General features: G+C 33.5%; 4 protein-coding genes across 5 annotated transcripts; 2 read left to right on the forward strand and 2 right to left on the reverse strand.

The window, feature by feature from the left end:
• Positions 1–867: 867 nt before the first annotated feature.
• LOC107190691 (UBX domain-containing protein 7) lies at positions 868–3653 on the reverse strand. 2 transcript variants are annotated; one of them, XM_015579540.1, is made up of 9 exons: positions 3621–3653; positions 2835–2889; positions 2376–2618; positions 2022–2296; positions 1671–1940; positions 1399–1587; positions 1276–1321; positions 1101–1183; positions 868–1027 (listed from the first exon to the last, which is right to left on the reverse strand). In XM_015579540.1, the coding sequence occupies exons 2-9, from the start codon at positions 2872–2874 to the stop codon at positions 869–871; spliced, it is 1305 nt and encodes a 434-aa protein (XP_015435026.1). In that variant the 5' UTR covers positions 2875–2889; positions 3621–3653; the 3' UTR covers position 868. The 2 variants fall into 2 exon arrangements, with proteins under 2 accessions (XP_015435026.1, XP_015435025.1); XM_015579539.1 differs by lacking the exon at positions 3621–3653 and adding an exon at positions 3110–3200 and having other exon boundaries at positions 2835–3025.
• Positions 3654–4107: 454 nt separating this feature from the next.
• LOC107190668 (SH3 domain-containing RING finger protein 3) lies at positions 4108–10055 on the forward strand. The gene is made up of 13 exons (XM_015579514.1): positions 4108–4568; positions 4672–4786; positions 4860–4958; positions 5058–5194; positions 5270–5396; positions 5478–5801; positions 6403–6698; positions 7301–7626; positions 7692–7903; positions 7991–8133; positions 8624–8791; positions 9286–9399; positions 9863–10055. Exons 1-13 carry the CDS (start codon positions 4108–4110, stop codon positions 10044–10046), a joined length of 2706 nt encoding a protein of 901 aa, XP_015435000.1. The 3' UTR covers positions 10047–10055.
• A 4274-nt stretch (positions 10056–14329) lies between these two features.
• LOC107190689 (transmembrane protein 53) lies at positions 14330–15641 on the forward strand. Its single transcript, XM_015579537.1, has 5 exons — positions 14330–14422; positions 14535–14807; positions 14882–15150; positions 15224–15401; positions 15462–15641. Exons 1-5 carry the CDS (start codon positions 14330–14332, stop codon positions 15600–15602), a joined length of 954 nt encoding a protein of 317 aa, XP_015435023.1. The 3' UTR covers positions 15603–15641.
• Positions 15642–16340: 699 nt separating this feature from the next.
• LOC107190644 (probable ATP-dependent RNA helicase DDX49) lies at positions 16341–18283 on the reverse strand. Its single transcript, XM_015579480.1, has 6 exons — positions 17989–18283; positions 17730–17923; positions 17313–17657; positions 17069–17241; positions 16644–16999; positions 16341–16570 (listed from the first exon to the last, which is right to left on the reverse strand). The coding sequence occupies exons 1-6, from the start codon at positions 18044–18046 to the stop codon at positions 16341–16343; spliced, it is 1356 nt and encodes a 451-aa protein (XP_015434966.1). The 5' UTR covers positions 18047–18283.
• Between the last annotated feature and the right edge of the window lie 2338 nt (positions 18284–20621).

Genomic DNA, 20621 nt, shown 5'->3' on the forward strand with positions numbered 1-20621 from the left:
CCTTCAAAGAAGGGATGTTGCAGTATATTTACTAAACTATCTGGTGCACTCGTTTGGAAAATTGAATACTTAAACATTATACTCCTTAAGTAAATAAATTCTTAGTAGATTTATTATGATCGCAAAAACATAAAATATATTTTCTTGGCAGGTCACATCATAAAATTTATATTTAAAAAAAAAAAAAAAAAATACTTCAAATTAACTTTTTGGCACTCGCGAATGAGTAAGTTTGACGAATAAACCGTTCTTTGTTGCACAGTAAACGTGGACGGTGAATACATTTAAACAGAGCATGTTTAAATATATATTTATTTATATTTCGAATTTAATGAAGAAATTTATTTAACCATGAATTATATGATGATAAACACGGAATATTTAGGAAACACAACTAAAATTACAGACGAAAAAGAAAAAAGCAGCGGAAGTTATTTGAAACTTATTTTCTAATATTGTTACAGAAGTACAATGAGTTCTTCAATAGTTACTGTTAAAATCTCAAACAAATACCATTATTCTCTTATTCGTTTACTTAAAAAAAATTGTTAGCCTTTAATAATCTTCCTCTTGATTTGTGTCTTTTACTTTTAAAGTTAGAAACTTTACTTTTGGAACATCAAATAATAAGAAATGCAAAAATTACAATCAAAATCAATCTTAATCGAAGACACATAGTGTGCATAGATATTTATGTACTATTCGTTTTTAAGTTGTATAGTACTTTTTGAACTTAAGATATGTTCCAATTGATTGTTGAAAGAAAATAAATATTTGTAGTACAATGTCTTGTTCTGCAATAGAAACAATTGGAGTCGATTATTTCGGATAATATTGAGTAAATGAAAAAGGAACACTTACCATATTACTATAATTTTGTTATAAATACTGTGTTTGATGGAGATAATATTGTGTCTGATAAATGTAGTTTTAGAGAAAGTTCACCAATATTCGTCTTTGGAAACGGCACTAAATAAGTATGATCAGAAGATGAGTAACCCAAGCTTTCCATTTTGTTTATAAAATCCTAGAAAGTAACAATTGATGTATGTTTCACCTATATTTTACTCGACTCATATATAACACATGACAAAGCTTACTTCTACTGTATTTGCAGGACACATTGATATTGATTCCTTTTTACCATTTGGCAATCTCAAACAGAGTCTTACAGATTCGCTACCTATATACAATAATATTTGAATTATTTAACTACTTAAGTTGTAAACACTTTATAAAAACGTACGACTCAATTAGAATGTAATAATTGCTTACCTGTTTTAATTTTGTTCAAGTCACATTTTGGTTCGCACAATTCATCCTAAACAAATATTCAGATACATTTTCGTTACAGTAAGTTGCATATAAAAATTCTGTATGAACGATTTATAAAGATACCTTTGAAATATTTGGAATTTGCTCCTTTAAGTTTGGCTCGTCTATTCTTTTCTTTTTATTTGTATTTTGAGATGCATTAGTATGGACAGTTGAACTTGAACTCTGAATGTCTGCTATGCCATTGTAACTATCGGATTCATTCAAGCTATCAATCAAATGTTTAGAGCTTCGTGTATTACTATCGTAATCCTAAAAGTACAATCAATACATGAATAAGACATAATTATTTCAATACTTATACGGACTTTAGATGTAGGAAAATGGACACTTACTTTTGAATTAGATACGGAATTATCATTAGTCACTGTGGTTGCGGGATAGTTGTTCCATTTTTTGGAACTGAATGAATCACTTGTTACACATTCTGGAGATGGGTGAGTACTCAGCATATCATTTAATGTAAACATTAAAATATCAACAGTAATGTGATTGTACGTTTGCATGCATTCTCCTGTTCTAGGATCTATTACTGCCAAGTAAGGATATTTAGATACATTGTAAAAATCTATGTAGCGCTGCCCATCACTACTATTTGACAAAACCTGTTAGAACATATAATCTGTTACACATTTCATCTTTGATTTCTGTTAATATCAAAAAACCAATGTTTCGTTACAACTTACTTGCCACAAGACAAAATGATCCTTTATAATTTCCTGAATTTGCTGATTCGACCAAACATCTCTATTAAGTATCTGACAGGCAAATTCTTGTGGGTTTTGGATATTTACAAGTAACCAACGATTCAATGTTTTGGCATGTTCACGAGCTTCCAAAAAGGAACCTAAGAACAGGATACTGTATGGAGGTCTAAATAAATCTTCCAATCTATTTGACTTGCGCTGAGAGGTTTGTTTAGTCCCTGATACTCTTTCAGTCATTTCTTCTTCTTGTCGTTCTATAGTGGATATTTCATTTTGTTAAATACTTCCTACATATCATTTAATGTTAAACAGAATTAGATTAATAACACTTACGTGTCTCCACTGCAAAATCCCTAAATCTATCAAACACATTATTCGACATTCTTGGGAAAGAGCAAGCTGCATCGGATGGTACCAATATCTCTTGTGTAGGTAAAATAGGTGGTCTCACTTCTGGTTCAGGGTCAATGCTTTCAGGTTCAGGTGCTTGACCTCCTTCAAACATTAAAGTTATTGCAGACTCCACATTACCATCGGTCAGGGATAGGTATTGACGAGCAGTGGCTTCACTTTCCCCTAATAATAAAGAAGTATTTTCATATAAAATTTTAGGAATGGACAATGGTAGAAATTGGCCTATTTTGGACTCGACTGCAAACGAAAAATTTTGTAGAAATATATCCTGTGGAAAATTTTTCATTGACAAAGAGGTCCAAAATTGAACAATTTCTATCATTGTCCTTTACTATATTTGACTTCAAAATGTTCAAGTCCAATTAGAGCAATACATACCCGTTACTTCAATAAATTTTTCAATAAGTTCTGGATCCATCGTGCCTCTAGATCGCTAGAATGTTTGCAAAAAATTTACGATCGTCGGACAAAATTTATCAAGTAACATCAACCGGCTGACATTTCGCAACATTCACAAAATTCGTCGCTCCATCGATGACGCTTACGAATTCAACAGTAGACCCTAAACACTTCTACCAAGGATTGAAGGATCAGTGCATCTATCTGTGCCAAACGTTCTTTAAATTGCAACTGATTGCAACGACGCGACCTACGTATATCCGATGATCAAAATACAGTACAATCTCGATAGCAGCTTGGTCGGTCCTATACGTTACCAACTCGTTACACTCGACTCCAACATTTTTCGTCCCTTTTGTTTTGTCAAAGGCGGGAATGAGCAAAAAAAGGCTGTATCACACGGTATGGGTTTTATTCATCTGGCAATGACACAGCTGCGTACGAGTTATACTGTGTCACCATCGTGTAACACTGTCTCTGAATGCACCAAATTCAGAAACTTATGCGGTAAATATTACGATAAAAGCTCGTCGGTGGACTTATTCGACAGAGCTGCTGTCGGGAGCGTAGTATGTACCACTAGAGGGCTACAAATATAAATGGATTCTCGCAAGTTCCTAAGAACACTGTGACACCTAAAACGTATTGATAGAGCAAAGCTATATGTGCATGAAAGACTTTCAATGGAGGGTCTTTATAATCGTTCTTTAATTTCACTCATAAACCATTATTATTTCATAAAATTTCTGATTATACGGTACATACTCACGAATAGTTGTTAATTTCTTTCAGAATCGACTGTAATCGATGAGTGTCCGATTGATCGATACAGTTCTGTGTGTGAGATATGCGTGTGTGACTTGTGAGACGAATCACGAACACTAGGATGACAGTGCGTAGTACACTGTCGCACCTAACAAGGGTTTTCCGGTTGCGGTGACTGAAAGGGTGGAAGAGTGGTGTTGGAAAGTTCGTAAACGGATCAGGTAACATGTTCACGGGTTTGCATAATTTGCATTTGAACTGGACATATCGGTGAATTGTACACGTTCGCTGAGTCTCGTTATTGCCTGTTATATGAGGAGACAAGTGCGTCAGGTGTATGGCGGCCTATGGGTGCAACAAAGACGGGACGCGTGGGAAGATCGGAGAAGTAAGAGGAACAAGCAGTCACCGAGAAAACGGTTGCAATCGAACGAACTGAAATATATATCGACGAAAGTGAACGTGTTAGGTATACTCGATAGTCAGAATGGACGAATGTATGCTGAACGATTTGTTAGAGTGTTCGGTGTGTCTCGAGCGACTGGACACATCGAGCAAAGTTCTTCCCTGTCAACATACATTCTGCAAGAAATGTTTAGTGGAGATCGTTAGCACCCATCGGGAGCTGCGCTGTCCCGAATGCCGCGTGTTAGTCGAAGCTAAAGTAGACGATTTGCCTCCTAATGTATTGTTGATGCGTATTCTCGAGGGAATGCGCAATGCCGCTCCCAAACAAACAGTTAAATCTGTGACCAAGAGCAATCCAGGACCACAAAGACTTTTTGGTGGTCATCAGGTTACTCCAGCTCCTGCTGTAACTGCTAGTCTTACTACCACCGCATACACAAATGAACCAATTCGACATGCAAACGCTGCAGCTAAGCAAGTCCAACTACACAATCTGGCATATGGTCGTGCAATTTATGATTACGTGTCAAAAGTTCCAGGGTAATTTTTGTTACAAATACATTATAAATATTTTCATTTATAATTCCATCGATTCCTGTGAGAATCTGCTTCATCTGTTTGTTTGTTTTTTCTTATGTTTCAGTGATTTATCTTTCAAGAAGGGCGATAGCGTCATTCTTTGTAAAAAGATAGATAACAATTGGTGTTTTGGAGAAAGTGCTAACAGTCATGGAGTTTTTCCTCTTTCTTATGTTCAGGTAGCTTGAGAATATTTTAAGTATTACCTTTCCTGTTTTATCTTACTAACAATTAATAACTTGTACATTATAGGTAATGACACCATTGACACCACATATTCCTCAATGCAAAGCACTTTATGATTTTAGAATGACCAATGACGATGAAGATGGCTGTCTTACATTTAATAAGGTAAAAGAACATATTTATATAACTTGCCTGCTTCTTATACCATACACATCTGTTTTCTGTGAAACAAATACATAAGAAATGTAAAAAATACCTTTACAGGGTGAAGTTATTAGTGTAATTAGAAGAGTTGATGAGAATTGGGCAGAAGGAAAACTGTTAGACAAAATTGGTATCTTTCCGTTGGCTTTTGTAGAGCTGAACAGTGTAGCAAGAGCATTGATGAAACTTTCAACAAAGTAATTTTAATGAATTTACAAAGTAAACTCAATATTTACATCTGTATCTAACATAATTGTATTTTCTATGATTAGTGCACAGCCAGGTCCATCGAGAGTAGCACCTCCTACTCCTACTAACGAGGAAACTACACCCTTAATACCGACTGATCATTCGCGTAATATACAAACAACAAGTCAACCACGACCCCAACTTGTGCAGGTAATTGACTTACACATATATTGATTTTTAAACGAAATAAAAAAATATATATTAATTTGTAATGTATTTTTTTTTTCACAGAATACAAGTTTACCAATTTCCGATACTGTTTCGAATGTATCATCAGGAGGTAGTTCCTCAACTACTACTCCAAATACTCCTAATAGTTCAAGTACTTCTAGTAGTTCCAGCACTGCTCCTAGCAGTCCTAGTAGCCCGGCGACTTCTCCTCCTGCAGTTGGAAATAGACATAATATCAAACGTCATAGTTTCACTGCTGTTAATACTGGTCATCAGGCTCATCCACACCACAGACACAGTGCAGAAATACTCAGTCCTCCAGTGGACAATGCAGCTGGAAATAGTAACAGTAGTTGCAGCAATGACTCGTTTTCCCCTTTGCAGGTGAGACATCATTACTGATTAGATTTAAGGTCAATGCCCCTATTTCTAATCACGTAAGAGTTCCGCTATCACAGAAATTGATTTTTATTATTTATTTATGCAACAATCGACAAAAAATCTTATTAGATATAAAATTTAAACCTCCCTTTATAATTAAATTTAAATAAAAGTGTTTTTAAAAACATTTAAACTTAATAATAGTTTATTTAATATGAAGTATAAAATGTCCCTATTTCTGCTCAGCAAAAATGGAAGTGTTAAAATCAAAGTTTGTCGAACAATATTAAAGATTCGGCACCGTAACGGCACCGCTCAAATCACGTTTCTTTACGACGGATACACTTATTAAATTTATTTCTATTAAAATGCTGCGATCTATTGAACAGCGGGCTGTAGTATTTTGTATGGAAATATTGAACTAATTAAAATAATTTTTTGCGTAACTAATTTATTATTTAACTTTTTACATTAAATAAAAAATATACGTACTGAGCAGAAATCAGGAGGTGATTAGAAATAGGGACATTGACGTTATGTTCGAAAATTTTACATGCTTGTAAGCTTCAGGTAAGCTGCAATGGTACAAATTCGTATTTTTCAGGCTAGTGCAGGCGGCGCCGATCACAATCTTCGGCACAGACGAAGTGGCAGTAGTGACCTTGTTCTTGCGCAACCGTCGCAGAGTTTACCTACAACTACCGTCGTTAGTAGAACTCATTTACCAGCTGCATACGTAGCTGTGCATCCGTATAAACCGCAAAAGCCCGATGAGCTCGAATTAAGAAAAGGTGGCACTTACATGGTAACAGAACGTTGTCAAGATGGATGGTTCAAAGGGACTTCGAAGCGTACACAAAAGTGTGGAGTCTTTCCTGGAAATTATGTCGTGCCCGCTAAGTACGTCAGAGATACCCATAGGGTAGATGTACCAATTACTGCCACCTTAAGATTGTAGCGTAACTTCATTTAAACATTTTACGTGTTGTTTAACCTATAAATCGTCTCAGTTTGGAACATAATATTATTTAACATAAAATATTGCCCCTAATACTGTTTCCGTTAATTATCATAATTTAACAAGAAATACCTATCACTCGTTTTATTAATTGTACCGTAATTCTCATACACTTTAATTCATTTTGTGCAAGATATATAGATTGAATAATATAATTACGGCTCTTTAGTATACTTTCGTCATCACTTCCTACTTACGTAGACGCGTTTTTGACCCTCAAATTACACTTTCATTTTTCAACATTAATTTTTAAATGCCAGATACATACAAGTACATGTATTTATTATTTTTATGTAAATCAGAGTCCTAATTTAATAATAAAATTTTTTGTACGCAATTCTTCGTACATCGTTTCGTTTTTATTAAGTAAAATAAATAAAGTGGCAGTATTAGAGACACTGGCAGTAATTGGGACATCTACCCTATACTACAAGCACATTTAAAATATAGTTCTCTGATCTGAATTGGCGATACATTTTCATAGGTATCTGGTTAATTTATTCGGAGGATCACAGAATACGGGGCAACATCAAAGTTTCCCGTCATCGACTGGTCAGAACGGTTCCGAATCACGAGTTACTGTGACATACACCAAAAACAAAGGACCTGCTCCTCAACCGTATAGTTCGCGCACCTTGTTACCACCAGAGTTGCCACCACGAGCTATCAGTCCTTCGCCTATGGTATCATCGTCTTGGCACGGTCCAAGTCAAACTCAGAACCAAGAGAAAAGTCCTCCACGACCTAATGAACAAAATCCGGTGAATCCTCTTGGGCGCAGTCACAGTGCTGTGATGTCATCGAATATTTGTATGTAGAAATTGTATTAAATATACGATACCAGTGTATGCAAGATATACCTCTTTATATTTTAGCTTCGCCAGGGAAACAAGTTATACTGCCGCCGTCGGTGACTACAACTACTACCGGTGCTGGTATTAACAACAGCAATATCATCGCAACTGCTTCTTCCACCATAACTGAATTGAACAGAAGCCCAAACAATACTTTACGTGCGGTTGCATCCCCCTCTTCTGCCACTGTTGCTGCCGCTGCTGCTGTTGCTCCGCCTAAGAGCACCGAAAAAGTAACAATTCCTTGAAATATGTTTTTGCTTCATTACATCACTGCTATTAGTATTGTGCGATCCTGTGTTTGTCTTCTTTGGTTATAGCAGAAAGAGAAAAAAGATAAATGTGTTTCCTTAATGCGACGATTAACGAACATTAAAAAATCCAAATCTCCGCCACCTGCGACATATTCAATGGATAATCCTGTGTTTGATGATGGTAATTCCATCAATCCGGTACATATTCGGTAAGATCTGCCTTCTGATACAATAACGACAGCTTTGTGCGTTGCACAAGTGTAATGCGTTAAATGTAAAGTGTTTCCACTTTTTATACAAATTTGGAATAAAACGAACACTGACTCTGAATAATAATGTGCATGCCCATAATATATCTAACATAGTTTTTTTTTCTTTTTTAAATCGCATGTATTGTTATTTATGTTTTTGTAAATATACAAGATACGTGTATTTGTGTATCTTCACCGTGTGTTGTACATTTTTCGCATTCGGTAAGATCACTGCATGCGTTTGATGCTTGCGCACATACATAATGGAAAAAACTAGCAAGTCGTCACATGACGTACAGAATAGTATAAACTTCTTCGTTCAGTGTATTTTCATTTAATTTTATCTTTGTTTTCTGTTTTTCTTTTCTATCTTAATATGAGCTGCGCACGTCTTGATTTATTTGTCTAATTCTACACGGGGGGGTTGGGCGGGTATATTTAAAATTAGATCGGGATCTTGCCCAAGTCAGTTGCTACAGGTGGGAGCCACACAGGAATTAAATACTTCAAACAACCATCATCGTTTGTGTCCAGGCTCTGTACAAGGGCACGTCACATCTTCACAAAGACTTAAATACAAGGAGAGACCATCTTTACCGGTCTCAATCCTACAGAGGTTAGTCGTTGCTTATAATTATAAATCTTCTTTTGGCAAATAGAGTCGCTAAGAGATACATAACGTCCAGAGTAAAGTATATTTGTTCAGCTCATATATGAAATTGGAGATTCAGTTTTGTATTTGACGCAAATTTACGTGTGTGTGTATAATAATTGTGTGATGTATATGTTTGTCCTGTATTAACGTTTACGATTAAATGTGCGTTAACATAGGTAAGTATGCGGATGAAAACTCAAAGGATCGTTTGTGTTATAAATGCTTAGTATGTTGATAGCGTTAAGCATTATGTTTCACGCCTGTCTTACTTGGGCACGTTTTTCAATTGCTTTTATTGTTTCCCTTATTACGATCACAAATTCCATTAGAACATTGCTCGTTAATTGAGTATGCGTATATATGTATATTCACTATATAATAACTGCACACGATTTAATTTTATTTCTACAAACCAGTTGAGTTTGATTATATTTCTATTCTCTTAATATTGATAGATCCAGCGAATCCGGTGGAATGATGTGTACAACAGTCGGAAATCACCACCGTAAGAGCAACTCTTTGGATGCTGGTATGGGAAAACAAACGAAACAGCAACCTTCTCGCGAACGGTAGTATTTAACTATTTAATACTAACAATCTTCATTATTTCATTTATTTATGTTATTCACGTTATAATTGAACTGCGAATGTTTATGAAAGTGTAGATTTTTATGGGAGATTTGGGGCTCACACGACTCGGCGTCATAAAGTTATTATTATTGAGAACTTCCTAGACAAAATTATTCCAACGTTTCACCAGCATTGTAGCGGATCCTACCCAGTCAGCCAAACATGACCGATGTCAAATTGAGAGGAAAACTGGAATAAGGTTTGCGCAACCTAGTTTGCCGCCTATGTTGCTGTTAATGTGCGCACAAGTTGTTTATAGCAAAATTTGTAGCCATAACTTTGTAACAGGCATTAGACAAAATTTTGCTTTACAGGTTTGGCTGACTGGGTGGTTACAATGTAGACGAAACATTGGCAGTTCACACTTTTATGTTTTATACAATAATTATTTTATTTTTACAGAGAACGCGTGTACAGATTCCGCTGTATTGTGCCATATCCACCTAACAGTGAATTCGAATTAGAACTACGTGTAGGAGATATAATTTATGTACATAAGAAGCGTGACGACGGTTGGTACAAGGGTACACAACAAAGAACTGGACGTACAGGACTTTTTCCGGCAAGTTTCGTCGAAGCCTTCTGAGATACAACACAAAGCCATTTTTTATTAGAAACTTGTATATAATTCTGCACAATGATATACAATCGTATGATCGTCGGTACGTGGGTAAGTGTACGGTTTTAATAACAAAATTAATTCGTACTGCACTGCATAAAACGGTGTATCAAGCATACGCTTGTGCATTACACGCAGTACGTTCTCGTGATTTTTTGTCATGATGATAAAATAAGATACATATTTAGCGTGCTAAAAGTAATACAAGATATATACTGCCATTGGTCTTATAAACAAAAGGACTAGTAAAGAAGTATGAGATTGTGCTATATCGATACTGCCATTTGAACAAAAAATTTTTCTAAAGAAATATAAAATTAATTTCATGATTACTCTGTGTGTAATAAAGATTTGTGAAGGTAATTATACATATTTATATCGGAAACTGTGTATTCGTGTATTCTAATAGAATGATCGTGAAACTATACTAAAAGTACGTTTCCTTTTAATGCATGACATATTATTAAATTCTGTGTTACTATTGTCTCAATTTTTTACTTTTCTCTTATAAAAGGATTGTTGTTTAAATACCAGTTTGGAGAACAGACAACCGACTGGAGTCGTTAAGGTTTTACTTGATCCTTTTCTATATTGTTGCTTTTAAAGAATTTACGCAGTATGTTTTGTGATATCATTGTTTGTAACATACAGGTTTCAAGTATTTTTTATCATTATGCCACGTTTGTATTTCATTACGGTCAGTTTTGACAAATAATATTCTACGAGTACACTTTATGTTTCTATTGAATTATGTTTTCGATTTTATCTAGTATGGAAGGATACAGAAGTTTTATAGACTGTGTTATGTCTTTGTTAAGGTACTGTCTCTCTATTTATACAAATACATATCTCAAGAAACGTAATAATTTTAAGTTTTACGCGAAAACACGGGTCGACAATTTTATGAAATATGTAATTGTTAAAGACTGGCCTATACTTTTGCACAACAATAGATGTTTCAGTTCAATAGATTTCGATAGATGATTAAGCGATATTTTTGTTAATTCTAGAAAAATTGTCTTTATATCTGTAATATATAGGTAGGAGTGTATAATTTTTTTTCTTACTTAGAATGCATGTGCACGTTCGTGCATGGTTGCTACAAAGCAAACGATTTCATACGAAACCGTGTGAAATTAACAAAGATGAATTTACGTGCTTCCAGAGGCCGAATAACGATCAGTATTTAGGTGCATATTTGTGTTAATTTCCTATTTAATATATTATCCATGATCATGCACAAACATTTGTATGTAACTCTATACAGGTTAGCATCACTATTCTGATAGTAATATTTACTTCAAAGCGATGCTTACGGTTCATAGAATAATACGTATAAAAACACATTAAAATAATATTAGAAAATTCGACAATTTCAATATGCATTCACAAGTCTGATCATGTATTATCCGTCTATATATAATGTAATTTATTTAATTTATATACTTCCGTTTTCCGAACACCGCAATAAACTGTTTTATAGATGTTTACTATTATAATACGTCTTCATATATACATATACATATACGATGTAGAAATAGTATACAGAGGAAGAGAAAAATTCATAAAAAAAAAATACGAAAAAGAAACACGTAACTTAACGATTAGATAATAGTAAATTGTTTTCTTCCATTAGAGCTGTTCTCATTTTAACGTAATTGTTATTTTTAATGTCTAAATACTTCATAGTTTTGTGTCCTGAATTTCAATAGAAACATATTTGTATTTCTCCTGATATATTTATACTTTTTTCCCTCTTCCTCTGGCATTAGAAAAAAAAGTATATCTTCATATTCAGTAGTTCACACCTCGTAAAAAGTGTATTTATATGTATGTGTTTTATATAACATCAGCTTAAGTAATTTATTATCAATAAGAATAATAGTTTGTAAAAGAAATATTACTTGATTATAATAGGTCAATTTCAAGCACAGTACTACACTAATAGAAGTATGCATTCGTAATTATTGTAATCCGAAAACAAATGCAACTTGCCGTTTGGATGTTGGTTAATTTTTTTATTTTAATTTGAAACATGATATTGGCATCTAAATATAAATAAAAAAATCGGTAATTACTTAAAATTGTAAATAAAGTCTGACGATGTAATCGAAAAATCTACGCATACTTTACAATGATGTAGTGTAATAAATAGCAAAATTGTAATTAATTATTGTACTCAGTTTTCTATCACGTACAATTTTGCTATAAAGAAGAGCTTATAATTAAAAACTTGTAGGCATAATGATCGTATACAATTTTCGAAATTAATAACGTATGCGTAAATTTAAGTAACTTATATGTAAAAGATACACAAGTCAAGTCAGCAGTTTTTCTTATGTTCGATTTAGTAATTTTTGCCTAGGATAGATGTCGTCCATCATTAGTTTCACGTAACTTAGTACTTTGTACTTTGTTACAAAATCATGATACATATTGTATCAAATCCGTCTTTATATTATACCCAGCGTCATTTACCATAAAATTACTATTTAACTAATAAATACAAGGTGTAATAAAATTCTACAAACAACTATTGTAAAATCTGACATTTACGAATGAGTTCTTTTTCCCTAATACTGTGATTCATTGCTAATAAATTTTCTGTGTCTAAAAAACTATTGACTTCAAAATCGTTTAAGTGCATATTGTTCAATACCATAATACATTTAAAGATAAAAACTCATATACAATGAACTTGAGTTGAATGACTTCTTATTAAAGAAAGTATTGAAATACGAACATTAAAATAATCAAAAGCATAATGTAGTAAGATGTGCTATAATTTCATCAGACTTGAATAATTAGTATCTTACAGATTAGGAAAAAGTTTCTGAGAGCATATAACTATTTACTCGGGATCGAAACGAATTTTACATGTATTTAATATGCTTTTATAGAGAGAAGATATATAGAGATCTTAAGTAAAAATAATTTTATGAAAAGAAAGTATTATCAACGAGAAAAAAACGCAAAACACAAATAAATAGGTATATTGTCAACATCAAATAGTTTTTCGGTATGTCTGAAAGTAGAAACGATTGTAAATAACTTCTTAATTGCGAAAATGTATCAGATGATTATGAACAATTATAGCAAAGTCAGTTCGAGTTGTGCGTTAGTGATAACATTAACGTTAAAGGAAATACAATTATTACTGGTTTTCAACACAAAGAGCGTTCTTGTTATCAGTGTTTTGTATTGTTTTTTGTTTTATATATTTGTAAAGGTAATATATGCACTATTAAATTAAAGGAAGCGCAACAGACGGGTGATTCGTGTCTCCGTAGGGGAATACAAATGTCAGTCAGTGTATAACAGTAGCCAGTAGTGTATTCATCCAACAAGCTACTGTAAGTTCTTTTCAATTTTGCTACTCTTATCTGGCGCATTTATATATTACGATAAAAATAAATTGCAATTCACTTTTTTCTGTTAAAATATTAATTATATATTTAGTTCTGGTAATTGATGTATGATAATCTCCATTTTTATTCGTTCTTTACGTTACTGTAGAAATATAACAATCAAACACTACCATGAAGAATCAAAATATATTTGACATTGAATAAGCCAAGAATAATTGATTTGTTTCTCTGCTTTTGTTTTCAACGTTTCTACGTTTTCTCTCAATACTTTGCGCTGTCACTGACATCCTGTTAGTTTTTATACACATACTTATAATTTTTAATGGCATGAGTACAGTCAATATAAGAAGTTCAAAAAAATTCAATGAATCCAACCACTTATGTCATACGAGCCTGCTGACAACAACATTATGTAAAGCTGAAATGCGTCGCTGTATATAAATGAAATTTGATATTCGCGCTTGCGAGCCTTTCGTCGAAAGGCAGACAGCGAATATATGAAAGAGAACGAATAAGAAAAGAAAGCAATATGCTGTGTCAACAAATAAAAATGTTATATAAAAGGGTCAATTGATTTTAATTAATGTCTATATAGGTTATACTTCATTCCATCATCCAACACTGATTGTATACGAACGTGTCGCACGTTAATATGCAATGAACTGAAATGATTCATAATTTTCAATTGCTAATCAGAATGTATATTCTATTTACTCAAAGTTGATCCATTTTTAATGGATACAGCTGTTTATTTAAACTAATGAAAACTAATAATGTTTTTTACATAATCACTTTCAATTAATCAGCGATTATTACTATTAAAATATTTTTGTTTTAAATTAGTCCCGTACATTTTAAACTGAGTGGATTTTGATAGCAACAATGATTGTTGGAAAAATTCTGTCATTCACATTGGCAAGAGCACGATTGGTTTCCTGTACTCAGCCTCAATTATTAAATCAGAAACAGGACTTGGTAATGTAGATTTGTTCCTTTATGGGTTTTCTTTTTTGTAGTAATTTATGTTCTATTATTCTCCTATTTCTTGTAATGGTTTATTCTTTAATAATCATTTTTTCAAAATCAGACCCTGTTCCTGTTGGTGTGCAAACTATCCAATTATCATGTTACAAAGAATATTGAATATATCTCTCAAGGTAATAAAATCAAGAACTTTGACGATCACATAAAACATTTCAAGAATACCGAGAACAGACCTCTACTGATTATGCTGACTTGGCTGTTGTCAAAACGCAGACATGTTATGAAGTACGTGAATCTTTATACAGAACAGGGTTTTGACATTGCATTAGTAACAATGACACCTTGGCAACTAATGTGGCCTACAAAAGGTTCAAGGGTAAGTAGACTAGTAAAGACAATAGAAAGAATCGATATTTATGGTATATAATTTCCCTAATATTTTCTTTATAGGTAGTTGCTGCAGATTTATTAGATTTCTTAATACAGCATGAAAGTTACCAGCAAATATTGTTACATGGGTTTTCAGTGGGCGCGTATATGTGGGGAGAAATATTGGATTTAATACAAAGTGATCGCCAAAAATATGCTCATTTAATCGATAAAATTGTCGGCCAGATCTGGGATAGCGTGGTCGATGTCACTGAGTTAACAGTGGGTACACCACGTGCTGTATTTCCAAAAAATGAAATGTTACAAAGCATGTTCCAAAAATATCTAGAGTAAGTCCATTTTTCATTGCAGTCATAAGCGCGTGAATGCCTTAAATTTAACATGTATTAATATGATTTTCAGATATCACTTAAAAACATTTCATAAACAATCCACTCAGTATTATATACGATCTAGTCAATTATTTCATACAAATTTAGTACATACTCCGGCATTATTTTTCATAAGTAAAACAGACATTGTCGGCACGTTAACGAGTAACTTCAGAGTACGCGACCGATGGGACACTTTGGGTGTAAAGGTAAGAATTTTAATTATGCAAATCAAGATAATACATTACGCTTATGTCTTTGTTTTTCAGACTTACGTCAAGATATTCGAGAAATCGCCACATGTTGGACACTATTATAAATATCCAAAAGAATATGTTGCAGAACTTTATGCTTTTTTAAATAAATTACAATTAATTCAAAATGAAGAAAAAATGAGAGCACACCTCTAGATATATAGTTTAATACTTTTCATAGATCATTAATTTGCATTCGTAAATGATGTATGACAGTACATGTTGTGGCACTTATTAGATATGCAGTCTTGCTAATTAATTTAACACGAAGAAAAAATGAGAGCATAACTCTAGATGGACAGTGTAACACTTTATCATATACCATTTACATTTATAAATGATGTATGATTGTACATGTTGCAGCACTTGTTAAATATGCAGTCTTCTAATCCAAGTATCGCATAAATTCATTTACAGGAAAATGAATGCCAAATGTAGATTTACTCCAATTATAAATTTTCACTAAAACATCTTTGATACCATATGCTTTATTGGCTGTAATATAAGAACGTTATCATGTGCAATATTCCATAGTATAATTATAATAATATTATAAAGGTACTAGAATCGTGTACTTTTATAATTATACAAATCATTGATTGCAAATAAGTATGTTATGTATGTAAAACGAGTATGTCACATCTTGCATATTTTGTAGTTGTTTCATACTTGTTCTTTGAAATTAACAGTTACCAACAAGAAATTTGTACAAGTGAATATTTTCTTACTTTTCTTTTTAATACCAAGTATAATAATGATTAAACTGTAATTACCCAGTATATAATATAAATTACAATGTGTTTTTCATCTACTGAGAATGACAATCGTTACATAACAATAATTTGACTTGTTCAGTTTTATGGTAGATACAATTTTTATATATAATAAAACGAGCTAAGCGCACTTATCTGCATTATATGCATTTTCAGCAAGTTTCCTTCTGTTCTTCTTCTTTAATTTACGCTCTAGTATCTCTTCGATTTCATCTGGATCTTTCCCTTCAAGAATAAGCTTTTTACGTTTGTTTATCATTCTCTTTTCATAAAAGTCTGTTTCATCCAGCTTCATTTCTGCTTCCCTTTTAGCAACCGATACTTGCGTAAAGATCGTAACTATTTCCTTGTCTGTATAAAAAACATAGCATTAGTTTGATACCATGTTTGATCTATTTAAATAACAAATTTAAAAACACATTACCGTTAACTTTATACTCTGTTAATTTTGTTCCGATAGTATCCTCAATGGCATGCAATAATTTGATATCGTGTGGAGTTATTAGAGTAACAGCCATACCATCTTTGCCAGCTCTGGCTGTTCTACCAACTCTATGAATGTATTCCTTTGGCACATTTGGCACAATATGATTTATAACCAATTGAACTGTAGGAATATCTAAACCTCTTGATGCAACATCTGTAGCTATTAAAATCTTTGTATGATTTGATTTGAACTGGCTAAGCGCTGTGAGACGATCCCTTTGTTTTACCATTGCATGAAGAGCTACATTTTGAAAACCGATGTCATTTAATGTCATAGATAACAACTGACAATTCCTAAAACATAATGCGTAACGAGACATTTTTCTTTATATTCACATTACTAAAAACGATGCATGTAATTACTTGCAAGTATCTGTAAATATCATTATCGATCCGTCCTTGTTAGTCGATCGGAATGTTCTAACTACTTCTATCAAAAAGGAGTCGCGTACATCATTTGGACAAAGTACATAACGTTGATCTAATTCTTTTACAGTGGCTACACCAGATTCGTCATTAGATTCCCACATGAAGACCTTGAAAAATAATTATCATAGATATACTCTGTTTTTCCTCTGATTCATCAATTTTCCAGAAAAATTTATACCTTGCCAGATGCAATGTGTTTCACTTTATCAAGAGTATCTGTCATTGTTGCGCTGAAAAGAAGAATTTGCTTTTGCTTAGGCAGAGCATTAAATATAGTTTTCAACTGGTCATCAAAGTGACCTCCAAGAAGCCTATCAGCTTCATCGAGAACCAAGAACTTAATTCTTGCCAAAGAAAATGTATCACAACTTTCTAAATGATCTGCTAGACGTCCTGGAGTGGCAACAACAATATGCGGGTGCTTTGACAATTCTAAACCTTGAACAACCATATCCATTCCACCAACAATTACGCACTTCTTTAAATTAATGGACTTTCCTATTGCTGAGAATTGATCTGCTATCTAGATATACGAGTTTTCATTAGAGTATTTGCAAACACAAAATGTAGAGAAAAAACATATCTATAAATATACTTGAAAAGCTAGTTCTCTGGTAGGTGTTAAAATCAAAGCAAATATGCCATAAGGATCCTCGGACAATTTCTGTATAACAGGCAATGCAAACGCAAGTGTTTTACCACTGCCAGTTTTCGCACAACCAATGCAATCATCACCAGCTAGAATTCTAGGGATACAATTCTGTTGAATCAACGTCGGTGTCTTCAAACCTAAAACAGTCATACAAAAACATTCTTTATTTTTTACTGCAATTAATATTTTAATTAACACGTACCCATAGAATTACACTGATTCACTATCCAAGGGCTCAAATTTAATCCAGCAAACGTCATGGTTCTTTCGATTTGATGGGAAAATCGATTTGTTTACAAATAGTCCAGGTTAGCACGTGGTGTGATAACATGTGTCATTTAATAACACTTCATCACCATTTAAGTCCGATTCCATATACAGAATTACTTCCTCCGTAAACAAAGTAAATCAATAATTGACAAAATTGTCAATATGACAGTCCAGTATAGCACTTTAAATTAACACTTACGTTTACATTAGTTACAACAGGTTACAAGTTACAGTATCATGGCTGACAACTGTCAATCGTTGTAACCATCTGGCGGCTACCATGTAAATCAAACGTGCTCCTGACCATATGCATACGTTCGTGGCAATTACATATCTACAAATGGGTTGCATGACAGAAGGGGTATAGAATGGGCTTCACATCTAATATGACCGAAAAATAATTGGCGCGGAATATTAGTATTTCTTAATAATTTTGATCTTAAAAAATTTCTCCCAATATGTTCTCTCGGAATATAAAATTGCTCTACATTGTTTTCAATAAAGAAGAATAAAATACCCTCGGTGGATGTCTTCTTTCTTGAGCTTGCACTACTCTTACGTAGATGTGTAATGATTATAGAATGAATCAAAATAAAACACAGTTAATTATAATAAATTAAAATAAAACACAATTAAGTTTGATGAAATTTAACAAGGTTCTTATTTTATTTTTTTAATATAATTTTAATTTTAATTCCAATAAAAAACAATATTCTCAAAAATATCTGCAGTTTTTCAAACAAAGAAGCACTGTATAACTTGTACATGTATTGTTTGATTTTATGCTTGGATACCGATTTGAATTTATTATTTTAGAAAACAAACATTTTTTATATAAACTTTTTATTTCGAACTTAACTATTTTCATTTACTACTTTATAATAGAAAAGTTCCACACTGCTTCATGACCGGGGTACTCAGATACCCGCCCAGCAATGACCGTTATTTAAAACCCTTTAACCGATTTTAACTTTCTCTTTCTATTTGAGACAATTTCATGTTGTATTCTTTGAACTAAAGAAAAGAATTCAGTAACATACTTGCTGAAAACGTTCAGTCCTTCTGGTTCAGTTTTATACGAAACATCGAGCAAAGCGGACGTGTTCGAGTACTCCTAAGTTGAATATTATATTTCTTTTGTCTGTTGTTTTATTTATTGTATTTTCGAGTATTTTGCATCGGTAAACATTAAAATAAGTTTATTATTGTGTGTAAGTTTATTGTGAAAAAATGGAAGATTTATCAGCGGCAAAATTTTCGAGGTACGTAATTATAAAATATATCATATATAGGGTGCGGCCGAATAACATGTACAAGTGTACAGGAATTGATTCCTCATGATGAAATAAGAAAGTAATATAGAATAAAATTGTTTCCTTCGAGGCTTAGTTTTTGAGAAAATCGAGTTTTAAAATCCACTGCGTGCGTATGAAATTACGTACGACTAAGATAGGGTTCACTGAGCGACTATAAATCATTTTTATGATCCATTATTATAGTTTCATTTTAAAATTATACGTTAGTTATGATTTATTTTTGTGTTGTAAACTTTGAAGTCGATTTTTGTTATAATAACAAAAAAAAATGTTGAACTTCAAATAGATAAATCGATCAGAAATGCGTTAAATAACGAGAATCTGAAGGGATTTAAAGACATGTTGTTGTGATCATAAAAAATTTCAAGCTCAAAGTCCCAATTTGGAGGTAAACAAAATTACTTTTCGGGTACTAGGGTGAAACAAAATTACTTTTCCGCGAAGTGAAACACAGACAATAATTATTAGAACCTTTTGTTCCTTTCCAATTTATCCTCCACGTCCACCTATTCGTTCTTTCCAGAGTCAAAGAAAATCGGGTTAGGTAGCGTTACGAGTCGTAAATGCAAACACCGTTTTGGCGTTACCGCGGAACAGAATCAAGAGCTCTTTAAAGAGAAGAAAATCAAAGAAAAGAAACGACGTTTCGTACGCGGTACAAGCCCAATAATAAATAAAAGTCCGGTATTCCCTCGAACGTAACGCACGAAGAATCATAAACGTTGTCGAGGAAGGATCGTTTTCGCAGTTTATCTTATCGCGCCGTATGACCTCTAACCTCCGTACAAATACGAAAAGCAAGAAAAGACCTTTGGCACCCGGAGACCCTCTCCCCCTGTACGAGAGGCGAAGTACTCCGGTTGATTCGGTGTCGTTGTCCATTCGGTCGGCGAGCTCGGTCCGGGCAGGAAGCACTTACTTAATCCGATACGACCAGCCGCTTCCCATCGGGTCCCGCCCTCTTCGCCTCTTCTGTACACGCACCCCAATCACGTTCTCTCAGTTCGATCTTTCCGTTCCGTCGAGCAACGAGTCGCCCCACTGTGGTTCCGCGCGCGCGACATCGAATCGTGCGAACCAAATTAAAACATCGTCACCTCTTTAACGAATACATTCCAGACGGTACATCAGTGAACCAGTGATATATAATCGTCGTTTCGTGTAACAGGTCGTTTTGTTCTCTTTTTTTTCGCCAGTATCCATCAGCAAGTTTGAAAAAGTTGGAACGCGTATGGTGTTCGGAGCCGTT

Source organism: Dufourea novaeangliae, unplaced genomic scaffold (assembly GCF_001272555.1).
Source record: "Dufourea novaeangliae isolate 0120121106 unplaced genomic scaffold, ASM127255v1 scaffold170, whole genome shotgun sequence".
NCBI lineage: Eukaryota > Metazoa > Arthropoda > Insecta > Hymenoptera > Halictidae > Dufourea > Dufourea novaeangliae.